Raw genomic sequence first — 13,300 nt, forward strand, 5'->3', positions numbered from 1 at the left:
CGCAGCATGTGGGATCTTAGTTCCCCGACCAGGGATCAAACCAGCGCCCCCTTCATTGGAAGTGTGGAGTCTTAACCACTGGACCGCCAGGGAAGTCCTCTCCTCCTTTATGAACGCCTCTGACACCCCTCACATAGCCCGCCGGCATTCGGTCCTCACCCCACTGTCTTCACATCCCCAGGCTCTCACTGGGCCTGGAAAATGGACTGATCAGTCAGGTGGAGGTGAAGCAACGGTGGGGCCAGGGCACAGAATGGTTCACTTGCCTTCTGAAGACACCCTGATGTGACAACAGGGACCCTACATCCAAGCAACAGCATTTCAGTGACTTCCCTAGGGTGCTGAGAGGTAACAAGAGTAAGTAGGGGTGAAAAAATTAATATTAATAGCAGTGGCTAACACGTATGGGCGCGTATCATGGCCAGGCCTCTTCTATACGTCATCACAGCGACTCTTTCCCAGGCCTAACATTACCCCTTGTATTGATAAGGAAAGGAAGGTACAGAGCCAGGCTCTGAACCCAGGCCATTTGATTTCATCGCCAGCACTCAGCACTCCTCGTGGAGGTGGTGCAGCAGATGCCGTGAGCCTCAGAGCCAGACGGTTCTACAGGATGAGGAAGGGGGGCGGGGGCAATGGCCTGACAACTGAGATGTGGCAGGTGGCAGAAAGGGAACAGCCTCCACTAGGGCACCTCAGGGAAGGTGGTGTCCTTCCACCTCATTCCTGCATGGAGGCCACCTCCAGGCCTTGCTGATTGAAAATCCTAACCGTTTCTTACCTCTGTCTTCCCATCAGCACTGAACAGTTCCAGTGCAGGATCCTTCATCTCTTGCCTAGACTGCTGAGACAGTGTCCCAACTGGTTTCTGTTCTTGCCTGGAACCCTCTAGGTCACGCTGCAGCCACACTGACCCGACTGCATGCTAATCTACAGCCTAAAACTGGTCCATAGCTCCCTCCTGCCTTCAGAGCAACGTCCACGCTCCTTACCGTGGCAGAGAAAGCCCTTCGTGATCCGGCTACTGCCTACGTCTGCGGCCTCTCACCTCCTGCCTAAAACTTTTACATAAAGTATATATAAAAGGAAAATGCAAGAGACCAAACATAGGAGTAAACAGAAGCCAGGGGGCAGGTAAAAGCAGTGAGAGCAGTTTGCAGTGGGTGCTGGCAGGGGATGAAGCAGCAGGAAGATATGTGAAGAGAGGCAGAGACAGAGAGACCACCAGGGTCCTGGTGAAAATGAGGCAGGGCTGGAGCCACTGCTGAGGGGCTGAGACAGGTCAGGGGCTCTCCCGGACCCAAGATGAGATTTCCACTCCTGAACCCCATTCCAGGCAACAGGAGGCCCAGCTGTAAGGCTATTTCTGGCTTCTCAAGAGATTCCCAAGTCTCTCTTATTTCCTTGAAATAACTCGAAATTACTCAAGCCCGACTGAATGAACCCAAAAAGCCTAAGACAATATGGATGGGAACGGAAGCCAAGGATGGGGATGTGAATCTCCTGGGAAACATGTGGAGTGAGAAGAGAAGACTTCTAGGATGGAGCCCTAGCTAATGCTGACTCTTAAGGGACGCACCGAAATCCAGGACACAGAGGAAGAGAATGAGAGAGCCTGGCGAGGGAAACAGGAGCAGCACTGAAATGACCGACTCAAGGGTCCAAGCAGGAGAGCGTCTCAGGAAGGGCCGGTCAACACAGAAAGTGTTTCAGAGCGATCAGAAACGACAGGACTGACTGATGCGTGTCCCTTGGACTCAGCAGCCTTGAGTCACTGGTGAACTTGGTGGGAGGCATGTCAGGTGAAGGGGGAAGCCCGGCTGCGAGGGGTGAAGGGTGAGTGGGAGTGAGGAGGGCGAAGGGGCAGAGCACCCCTGGGGCTGCAGTTTTCTCCAGTTTTCTCACGGTGGAGGGGGTGGAGGAGGGGAGGGAGGGAGGGAGGGAGGGAGCTTTGGGGAGCATAAGGCCTGAACAGTGCAGTGGAGTTGGAGATGGGCATGTGAGAGACTGATGAGCAGGGATGAGCGCTGGCTGAACCATGAGTCTGCTCGGACTCCGGGAGATTGACACTAAGAACCCTCGCCACCCAGATGCAGGAGTAGAGAAGCTGCTCAAAGCACAAGCTCCAGATGCCCAGGGTCCAGGCTGGGAGCAGCGGGAGATGAGTGGTATAAGCGAAGGGTGCTGTAAGAGGCGCTTGGATTTTCCACATGGGCTCTTGCTGTGAAGGGACAGGTGCCGGGAGAGGCTAGCTGACTGGGAGAACTTAAGGTACCTGAACATATGAATCACCCGGGAAGCAACTCTGGGTGCTAGAAAGCTTTAGTGCTTGGCCACGGGGAAGGGTGGAGGAGGTATGGGGGCATCCTGGCACGGAGAGGTAACGTCTGTGGGTTGTTTGAGGGGGTGAGGAGGTCCTCTGAGGGAAGAGGAGAATCGAAGCAGAGAGGAGGGCTGTGAGCTTGCTCCGAGATGGGCATGTGGTGGCTGGGGAGCAGCAAGGAGGAGGCAGGGGCTGGACCAGGACAAGGAGAGGGCCAGGGAGGGGAAGTTCAGGGAGAAGGGCGCTTGGTGGGCAGAGGCCTGCGGGCAGGGATGGATGCCTTCCAGGGAGCTCTGAGCAGCCAGCCCCGAAGCTGGCTCGTCCCTTGGCCATTCGTTTGTACACGCGCAGTCAGAGGCTGTCCTTCCTGCTGGCACTTAGCCCTCCCTCGTCCTGCCCAGGGGCTGCCCCCCGCCCAGCCCTGCACCTCTTTGATGGCTGCCATGCGCACGGTCTCATAGTAGTGCAGGGGCGCATTGGGTGTGCTCATGTCGTAGCCGAAGCCTGCAACTGCCACCTCATCGCAGCCGTGTAGTGCCATGGTCACTGCCACACTGCCGAGGGTCGGGATGTTCTGGATGGAGGGCAAGGGGGTTCCGAGTGAGGCGGAGACCCTCAGCGAAGCTCTCCAGAGCTGAGCTCTGCTCCTGAGAACTGAATCCTCTGTCCCCACCCTGCCGCCCTGTCCTTCCTTCCCAAGGCACCTCTGGCCCAGGTCCCCTTCTCCCTCTCCCAGGATCCAGACATCTCACCCCGCGGCCCATGAGGCCGTTGTTGAAAGGCAGTCCGATGAGGGTGAAGGCGGCTTCCTGGATGAAATATGGGTTGAGGATGCGAATCTCAGGGGGTTCCTTGGGCACCCGAGTGGCCACAGATTTCCAGAAGCCATCTGACGCGCTCTGTAGACACAGCACAAGTGGGCATGAGCGGGCACACAGCTTGTGAGGGGACTGGGTGAGTGGTGGGGACCCAAAGTGTGTACAGGCTAATGAGAAACAAGGTGGGGGGCATAAGGTGTGTACAGGGAGCCTGGGGCGTGGGGAACAAACACGGCTGGAGGACGGACGACCTGGTGGGTGCTGGGGACACAGGATGTGTGGCAGAGACAAGGTACATGGTAGGGCACAGCGAGCACAGTGGGGCCAGTGTGGATGGAGGATACCAAGTGAGCTGCAGGGCGGGGCACAGGGCGTGGGGCACTGGGCTGTGCTGCTCTGACCTTGGGCGGGGGGGTGGGTCTTGGGCCACGAGGAGGACCCAACGGCCCAGCAGTACCCCTCCCCTTCGCCGCTACTGAGGGGCCCAGGAGGAGCCTGCCCTCTCTCTCCTATCTGCTCTGCTGGGCTCGCCTCCTTTCCCTTCTGCTGAATTTCCTCGCTCTCAGTCAACTGTTCTAAAGTGAACCTGAAAAATAAAGACAGAATGTGAGCTAGTATGGCAGAGCAGAAAACAACACTCCAAGCCCAGTTCTGCCACCGATGGAGCTGGGCGACTTTGGGCAGGTGACAAGCTCTCTAGGCTTCAGTTCTTTAATTGCAGAATGGGATGATTCTTCCCTGAGGGATCTCAGTACCGGATTGCAAAGGCATCAGCTCTGAAACAAACCTGACACCCCAGGGTCCACTCCAGGGCCACAAATTCCTCTCCTTCTACCTCTCTCCCTTCCTCTAGTTCCCAGCCCTGCCTTTCTCTTCAGTACACGAGCCCTCCCTGGTCTAGTCCCTTGAGTATATCGCTTCAGCCACTCTCTCGTGAGCACACTCAACACCCTGCCCCTTGTCATTCTATTGTCCTAGCCCAGGGGAACCATGAACTTAGATCAAGCCATACATCCACCTTTCCCACCCTTACAACTGGGCTCCTGAGTGCTGCTGGAGAAAGTCACAAACCAATCCTGTAGGCTGGAGAGATGTCCCAGGGATGTCCCATAGCCTATGTAAGCAACCCCTCTGTTGCTGGACATCTCAGTTGTTTCTGGTTCCCCCAGATCTGCTCCTCCTTCTGTGTTCCCTAACCTCTGCTGTCCACTCCATCTTCCAAACCAGAAGCCTGGGAATCGACTTTGCATCCCTCTTCGTCTCTCCAGCTCGTACTGTCCTACTGGTCATCTGGGTCATTTCGATTCTATTTTCTATAGAATCCCACGGATCCATCCTTTCTTCCCAAGCCCACCGCTACCACCTAAAGTCCAGGTCTCATCATCTTTCAAATGGACTGTTATAATGAGGCCATGTCCAGTGTCTGTCTTGTTGGCCACTAACCGCCCCCAGAGCCCAGTAGAGTGACTGGAAAAGTACAAAATAATTGTTGAGTTCAATTCACCCAAAATGAGTGCCCAGAATGGGCCACTTCTGCCTCCCAAACCACTTTCTGCTCTCTGCCAGAATGATCTTTCTGTATACAAACCAGATCACATCACCACTGCCCACAGGAGATCAGAGATTTTTAGCCAGTAATGCTGCCTGCTGCTCCAGTTTTCATTTCAGCCCATCTTAAGTCCGCATCTACTGATTCGTGCCTCCATTCTTTTGCTGATGCTGCTCCTTCTGTCTCTAATGGTCTCCCCGCCTCCACCCACCTGATCCACCCTACTTGTTTCTTAAGACTCAGCATCTTCTCCTTTCTCATGTCTTTCCTGAATACCTTCATCCCAAGGTAGAAATGACCTCTAACCTTTGGGAGGTGATAAAATATGGAGTTAAGATCTGCTATAGGGGCTTCCCTGGTGGCACAGTGGTTGAGAATCCTCCTGCCAATGCAGGGGACACGGGTTTGAGCCCTGGTCAGGGAAGATCCCACATGCTGCAGAGCAACTAAGCCCATGCACCACAACTACTGAGCCTGCACTCTGGAGTCCATGAGCCACAACTACTGAGGCTGCGTGCCGCAACTACTGAAGCCTGCATGTCTAGAGCCCATGCTCTGCGACAGAAGAAGCCACCACTGTGAGAAGCCCACGCACTGCAACACAGAGTAGCCCCTGCTCACCGCAACCAGAGAAAGCCCGTGCACGACAATGAAGACCCAACGCAGCCAAAAATAAATAAATAAAATAAATTTATATAAAAAAAGATCTGCTATGCTTTGAAAGTTTGTGGCCCATCCCCGCCCCCCAATTCATTTATGTTGAACACCTAATGCCCAAGGTGATGGTATTAGGAGGTGGGCCTTTGAGAAGTGATTAGGTCCTGAGGGTGAAGCCCTCGAGAATGGGATCAGCGCCCTTACAAAAGAGGCCCAAGAGATCCCTCGCTCCTTCCACCAAGTGAGGACATGATGATTTATGAACCAGGAAGCCCTCACCAAACACCAAGTCTGCCAGTGCCGTGATCCTGGCCTTCCAGCCTCCAGAACTGTGAAAAACAAATGTCTGTTGTTTATAAGCCACCCAGTCTGTGGTATTTTGTTATAGCAACATGAGCTGACCAAGACAGAAGATCCTTGGGCCCAGATCCAAACTCAGCTCTGGTCACTCAACTGTGTGGAGGCCTTGGGCAAGAAAACTATCATTTCCCTATGGATAAACCAGGGATACTAAGGGTATTTATCTTGTGTTGTGAGAACTCAATGAGATAATTCAGGCTGAGTGCCCAGCTCACAGTCACTGGTCAGCTCCTATCACCACCGCCATTAGCCCCAGGGCAGGGGCTCACATCTGATTCACTTCTGTGGCCCAGCAGCGCAGCACCGGGCGCGGGTGTGTAAGGGGACATGAACTCCATCCCGGCTCCTCCACTGCCCTCAGCATCTCTTCAGGCTTGTCTTCTGCGGCCTTCAATGGACTGTCTGCTCCAGCCACCCCCTCCTCACATCTCCCCGTCTCTGGCAACACCTCTCTCTCGGGCAAATTCTATCCGTCCTCCAAGCGTCAGCTCAAAGGATGGGCCTTTAGGGCCAACTTCGCTGGGTCTCAGCCCCAGTGAGACGAGACAGCAGACCCCAGACCGGCTTCCTCCTGTGCCTCCCTCTGTGTCCAGAAGTGTGTGCGTGTAAGGGGGTAAAGGTCGGGACAGTGAGACCCAGCAGGAAAGGGAACGGTGGAGAAATGGCCAAGATCTTATGCAGAACTGGGGAGAAGCCCCTCCTGGGAGGATCAGGTGTGTACTCAAAGGAATGGCAGGTACCAGCCTGTGCTGAGCAAAGCACAGCCCCCGTCCCTTCTCCAGAGCCCAGCAGGCCCCAACATCCTCCCCGCACCCTACAACGCCGGGTCCCTGCCCACGCCTGCCCACATACCCCCAAAGAGGAGGAAGGGCAGGGGCTGCTCGGGAAGGGACGGAGAGGCAGTAATGGCACAGCTGGGGGTGTGGAGGCTACAGGCTGGTTTTCATAGATATTATTTATGTCTCTTCAACTTTCACCCACTTCACAGGTACGGGACCCAAGATGAAGCAACGGGTTCAAGGTCACGTAAGAGTCTGTACCAAGATGCAAACCCAACGTCGTGATGCCAGGATGGGTGTTCTTTCTGCCACACCATTTATTATCAGCACTGCTGTTCCCACCTCGGGAGGTCTGGGGGGCTAGTCAAGGATGGTTGGGGCCTCCCTTCTCCCCGCCAGAAGCGCTGAGGTGAGTTAGGGGTCACTCCGGTTGGTGCCCTGCATCCTGTTTCACAGAGGGGACTGAGGCTCAGAGAGGCGAGGGGCCTTGCCCCGAGGCACACACAGCTGGGGAGAATCTGAGCTGGATTCAACTTCAGAGCCTGGGTCTTTCTGTGACACAAGATTCCCTCTCTGAGACAACACCTCTTGGCTTATCCCGTGTGCTTAAGGGTCCCATATGTAACCACCATGTGAAACGGTAGGAAATTAGCTTACGATCTCAAGCCCCTTTGAGAAGCTGACAAACGCTCCAGGGTGGAGCGGAGGCTTCTGCCTCTCTTCCCATCTTTACTCTTTCCCAGGAGGGGAAACAACTCATGTGACTTCTTGGATTTGAGGAGACGTGTGTCACGTTTACTAGTAGGAGATGCAAAGTCACAGGTACACATACAGCTCCTTCTGGCTCCTTGTGCCCAGGCAGCAGCGGGTACGCCAAGGCAGAGCTTGCCTCCCTGGAGCAGGCCCGGCATTCCGGTCCCTGCTCTGCTCACCTGTTCTAAGAGCGCTGAAGCTCCTACCACCTTCAGGCAGAGAGCAAGACTGGGACGGGGTGGGAACGAGTCTTATGCTTGGGACTCAAGTCTCAGAGAGCCTGCATTAGGGCACTGGGACCCGGCACCGCTATTTTATTTTTCCCACCTGTCACCGTCCTGGTGCAGGGCCTCCTCAGGAATCCCAGGGAAAGGAGGAACAGGAAGACCAGGATCTGGCTGGGGCATCACTGTGTCAGACAAATACTAAGTAAACACAACTTCAGCCTGTCTCTCAAATAAAAGCCATGGCTCCCCGTCTCAGAAAAATCATACACAGGTACACACACACAACACGCCGCACACCACTGCCAAAGGGAGCAGGGTCCCTGGAAGCGAGGGCATTTGGCGACTTGAGATTGAGAATCTCTGTGTGGGGCAGGAAGAGAGGAGAACCTTATAGACACCAACACTGAAGGGGTCGGTGGGAGCAGCGGAGCCTGCGGAGGAGACTGAGAACCAACAGTAAGAGCGATGAGGAGACGCAGGGAGGGTGTGATGCCACGGGAGACTGTGGGCCTCGGAGTCTGGGAAACCCACGTCCACATCCAGATTCCGCATCTGTGCAACCAGGGCGTGTCACAGGACTTCTTCAGGCCTCAAGTTCCTCGCACATAACGGGGGCGTCAGGCCCACTGCCCAGACAGCCGTGACGATTAAATGAAGAGCTGTGCGTTTTACAGCATCCGGCCCCATGTCTGGCACATGGCAGGGGCTCAATAAATCTTGTCTGTTATGATTCTGAGCGTCACAGAAGCCGAGAGTGAAGCAGAGGGTGTGGCCAGCAATGTTAGAGGCCGCACACAGGCCAGTTCACAGACTATATACACACTCAGACGGGGGCCAGCTTTGTCCTTGGGTGCCCTGCAGGAGGGCAGTGGATGTTGGAGGCCTTCCTACTGCTGGGTGACACTGCCAAGCCTGCCACCAGAACACAGCCCTGTTCCAGAAGGCCTATCCAAATGGCCCAAGGCCTCTCACATCTCGCTTCCCTGACCCACAGGACACAGCACAGAGGCCTGTAAAGCCAGCCAGTGACGCCGGCCTGGAGTGGCCAAACCTCTCCTCAAGGCCACCTGTGCGCCGCATGCTTGGCTGAATCCCTCCTCCCGGAATGTCCCTGCCTCAGTCCAGCCTGGACCCAGCTCATCTGCGTGGAGCCTCTGGTCTCCTGCTGATGCAACTCGTTCTGCTCTTGTCAGAACAGCCAGGAGCAACGGGGGAAAGCGTCTGGGAAGAAGTACCTGCCCAGCCGGGCTCCCACAGTGCTTCCCTGCGCCCTTGCAGGCTGCTTCTCCTGCAGCCTCTTCCTCCTTCTCTGTGGGGGGAGAAGCAGTCTGAATGCCAAGATGAGAGGTCTGGGAGTGGAGAGCCTGACCGTGGCTGGCTTTCTGCAGCCAGGAGTAAGGGCAGGTGTGGTCACTCCTGCCTACACCACCACCCCTCCTCGCTGCTACTGCCTGAGGACAGGTCACCAGCTCACTGGGGTCACTCCAGGAGCCACCAGACCTCCTTGCCTCCATCGTGCCTTCCTTCAATTCCGCACAAATCTGATCTTGACACTCTCAGGGCTAACATCTTCAGAGGCTTTCTACCACCCACTGAGCCAGCTTGTCAGGAGCATTGAGTGCCGGTCTTTTTTTTTTTTCCTTACTCAAAAGGAGTTTATAACCCAGGAGGAAAGACAGGGCTGTGTACAAATATCTCAATACACGGTATAATTATTATGATATAAGAAAGAGCCAAAAAGAGGTTTAAAACATCTGCTATACTTATGTAAAATATATACATAGAAGACATACCCCCAAATGTTCACATGCATAAAACTTAAAATGGGAGGAAGAGCAAGGTGACATACTAAGGAAACTATAAGTAAAATGAAGTAGAGCTTGAAAAGAGAGCTATTTACAGATGTACAAAATATTTCAGAACTAATGATTAACCTGGATTAACCAATCAACAAATACATGAGTCTCTGTTATATATAAGCTATTTACTTTCTGTACAAATATATTCTATAATATTTCAGACAACAAATAACCCTCAAAACATTGATTACCATCATACAAAAAGAGACCTTTAAGAACATCTGGTCTGGGCGGGGGGTAGGGGGGATGAATTGGGAGGTTGGCATTGACATATATACACTATTGATACTATGTATAAAATAGACAACTAATGAGAACCTACTGTACAGCACAGGGAACTCTACTCAGTGCTCTGCGATGACCTAAATGGGAAGGAAATCCAAAAAAGAGGGGATATAGCTGATTCACTTTGCTGTACAGTAGAAACTAACACAACATTATAAAGCAACTATACTCCAGTAAAAATTAACTTAAAAAAATTTGCTTTCGGGGGCTTCCCTGGTGGCGCAGTGGTTGAGAGTCTGCCTGCTGATGCAGGGGACACGGGTTCGTGCCCCGGTCCGGGAAGATCCCACATGCCGTGGAGTGGCTGGGCCTGTGAGCCATGGCCGCTGAGCTTGCACGTCCGGAGCCTGTGCTCCACAATGGGAGAGGCCACAACAGTGAGAGGCCCGCGTACCGAAAAAAAAAAAAAAAAAAAAAAAAAAAAATTTGCTTTCGGGGCTTCCCTGGTGGCGCGGTGGTTAAGAATCCACCTACCAATGCAGGGGACAAGGGTTCGAGCCCTGGTCCCGGAAGACTCCCACATGCCATGGAGCAACTAAGCCCGTGCACCACAACTACTGAGCCTGCGCTCTAGAGCCCATGAGCCACAACTACTGAAGACGGCATGCCTAGAGCCCATGCTCTGTAACAAGAGAAGCCACCGCAATGAGAGGCCCGCGCACCGCAGTGAAGAGTAGCCCCCAGCTCGCTGCAACTCGAGAAAGCCCATGCACAGCAACGAAGACCCAATGCAGCCAAAAATAAATAAAATAAAATAAATTAATTTAAAAAATTGCTTTCGGGGGGAGGGATAAATTGGGAGACTGGGATTGACATATACATACTACTGTATATAAAATAGATAACTAATAAGGACCTACTGTATAGCACAGGGAACTCCACTCAATACTCTGTAATCGCCTATATGGGAAAAGAATCCAAAAAAGAGGGGATATATGTATACGTATAACTGATTCACTTTGCTGTACAGCAGAAACTAACACAACACTGTAAATCAACTATCCTCCAATAAAAAAACAAACAAAAAAACACCCCAAAAAACAAAACAAAAAAGAACATCTGGTCTAATCCCCTCTTACAGAAACCAAGGCCCTGAAAGGTTTGTCTTCCTATCTAATCCATTTCCCCCAAGGGATCCAGCGACCACCATTCCTCCACACTGACTCCGACTTGAATGCTCCCTCTCCCTTGATGGTTCCCTCTCCCAGGTCTCCAAGAACCTAGCAACACCAGGCCTGTGGCTCCTGTGCAGACCCATCCCACAACTGCCTCCTTCCCGCCTTCCTCAGCCCCCCCCGCTTGCGGATTGGGCTGCCCCAGTAATTCTGTGGGCCGGCTTTTGAACCCTAACTACTAACTCTGTATCCCTCAGAAAGTTCTTCACCCTTTCGAAGTCTCATTATCATCATCTAAGAATATGGGAAATCAGACTAGCTCCTTCTTCATAGTGTTTCTGTGCCGTGACAGTTACAAGTCACACACATCACGTGTGGCACAAAGGCAGCTCGTTAGCTTCTGCTATTGTTAGTCCACAGGACAAAGTCCAAGCTCCTTGATGTGACTTTGGCTGACAAGACCCTTCACCGTCTGTCCCCTGTCTACCCAGCCTCACCTCCAGCCATTGCCACCATGTCCGTCAAGGCTCAAACCCCTAAGATTTGTGGGGCTAGGGACAAAATTACAAATGGATGTCCACATACCACATGTCTAAGTTTTAGATTCCAAATATGTGACAGTGACTAATCACGGTATCAAGCTGTTAAATATATTCTATCCTCCCCTGAAAAACCATCTGGAAGGCCAGGTTTGAATTGAGAATTCTGACTCCCGGAGACCCGTGCTGGCCCATGGTGTAGGGAGAGCTAGCCCCAGCCTGCCCTCCCCTTCCCTTCCCACCCTGGTCCCATCTCACGCTGAGGGAAGTACTGTGCACACGTGTGCGGACTGCCCAGCTTAGACATCCAAGTTCGGCTTACAGGCTCTGCAAACATCCCTCCTTGGACTTTGGAGTCTACACAGGGAGGTGTATTCTACCCTCAAGAGGACAGAAGTGGACTTGGCACTGCTGGGGCAAGAAATTCTGAGGTCTCCAGTACCTGGGGATGGTCTAGCAGGGGAGGATGTGACTGGGGTGGGCATTTCCCTCTGAGCCCCGAAGAGGGGCTCAGCAAGGCAAGCACTGACCTTCTCAACAGGTGCTCGCCACTGCAGCGAGCACAGTGTGCCAGGGGCTGTCAGTGCACTGTCCCAGCGGCTCCTTGCAGCAGTGTATCTGGGAGCCACCCCGAGAAGTTTTCACCATCCCCATTGTACAGAAGAGGAAAATGAAACTCAGAGACGGGGCCTGAGGCAGAGGCATCCGTTGCTGGTACCGAATCCAGTGCTGTTTCAGCGGCCCCACCCACGCCAAAGGAGCAAGAGTGGGAGCGGCTGTGCTGGCTGGTCCAGGTGCCCGCAGCCTCTGCAGGGTCACTGGGCTGCTCCTTTAGACTCCGTATGCTGGTTGAACCATACTTTTCATAATAAACCCCTTAGGTTATATTTGAGTTTGGCCATTATAAATAACACTATAATAAAAATCTTTGTAGGCAGATTTTTCCTTCCCTTGGGTGATGGCTCCTGGTGCCAAGTGTCATTTCCTTTCCAAAAAGCTTGTCCCCAATTACACTCTGACTCGTAGCCTTTGAGAGCACCTCTCACTGCACTCTGGCCAGAGTCACGTATTATATATTAAACACATTCTCTGAAGACATGATAGGTGATAACTGGCATCCTGTCGCCTTCACGTGAATTTTCTGACTGCCAGGAAGGTTGAACATGTTTCTGTTGTTTACTAGTTATATTGCCTTCTGTGTGATCGGTTCAGTCTCCTGCTCATTAACTGCTGGGGTCCTAATGGCTTTCCTGTCAACTTCCATGATGATAACCATTTGTCATATTTCCTAAACATACTTTTCAAAGTTTTGTGGTATCCAGTCTTTTTTGGTTGTTGTTTAAAGTGTTCATATATTATCAAATCTCATTTTTCCTGGCACCTCTGTCCCTTGAAAGTTCTCTTCCCTCCAGGGCTGTGATTTCTATTCTACTTTCTTCAAAAGTACTACCTTCCTTTGGCTGTATTTTTATATTTTACTTTTTAGTCCATTTGGAATTTATTTTGATGCATGCTATGAGGAGAGGGTCAAAAACCTTTTTGAAAGCTATATTTGGAAAAAGCAATGAACAAGAAGAGGAGTCGATTTGGGGCCGGCTGTGTGATATCAACAGACAACTGAACGAGGCAGAGGCCAGGGACTGTTCAGTTTTCACTTTTTTTTATCAAGGAGAATGATCTCGGAACCTCAGAAAGAAGATCAAACATGGCTAAGAGGAGAGAGGTGCCCAGGAGAGGCAAGAGGGGAGCAAAAGGACGCAAGGGTCCGAATCTAAAAGAATGATCTCTGGGGCAACAGAGGAGGGAGGCGGCCTACTTGTGAGGAAAGAGCCCCCACTGAGAGTCAGAAGATCTGGGTTGGAATCCTGACTCTGCCACAAGTTCCTGCCTTCCTCTGGGTCTCAGTGTCCACAGTTATTTTTTCGTTTACGCATGCCAACTCTGTCTCAAACACAACACTGCAGGCGGTGATGGGCTTACAGAGATAAACAGGACAGTCCCTGCCCTCCAGGGGCTTATAAGAGTTGATGCATAAG

General features: G+C 52.5%; 1 protein-coding gene across 6 annotated transcripts in view; it reads right to left on the minus strand.

Annotated features, from left to right (window-relative positions):
* The window catches only part of ST3GAL3 (ST3 beta-galactoside alpha-2,3-sialyltransferase 3), a 238,671-nt gene that overhangs the window by 3,502 nt on the left and 221,869 nt on the right, over positions 1–13,300 (minus strand). For 3 of the 6 annotated variants that reach the window (XR_014297310.1, XM_082663765.1, XM_082663764.1), the window contains 2 exons: positions 3,076–3,222; positions 2,751–2,897 (listed from right to left, as the gene is read on the minus strand). The exons of 2 other annotated variants lie outside the window; for them this stretch is intronic. Coding sequence is in view for 3 of the 4 variants with exons in the window: in XM_082663765.1 (XP_082519891.1) it covers positions 2,751–2,897; positions 3,076–3,222 (294 nt within the window). In the remaining variant the exon portion in view is untranslated. The remainder of the gene's footprint in view (positions 1–2,750; positions 2,898–3,075; positions 3,223–13,300) is intronic. One more of the 6 variants, XM_082663766.1, reaches the window with a different exon arrangement.

Source organism: Grampus griseus (genome assembly GCF_964374135.1).
Source record: "Grampus griseus genome assembly, chromosome: 1".
Classification (NCBI taxonomy): Eukaryota; Metazoa; Chordata; class Mammalia; order Artiodactyla; family Delphinidae; genus Grampus; species Grampus griseus.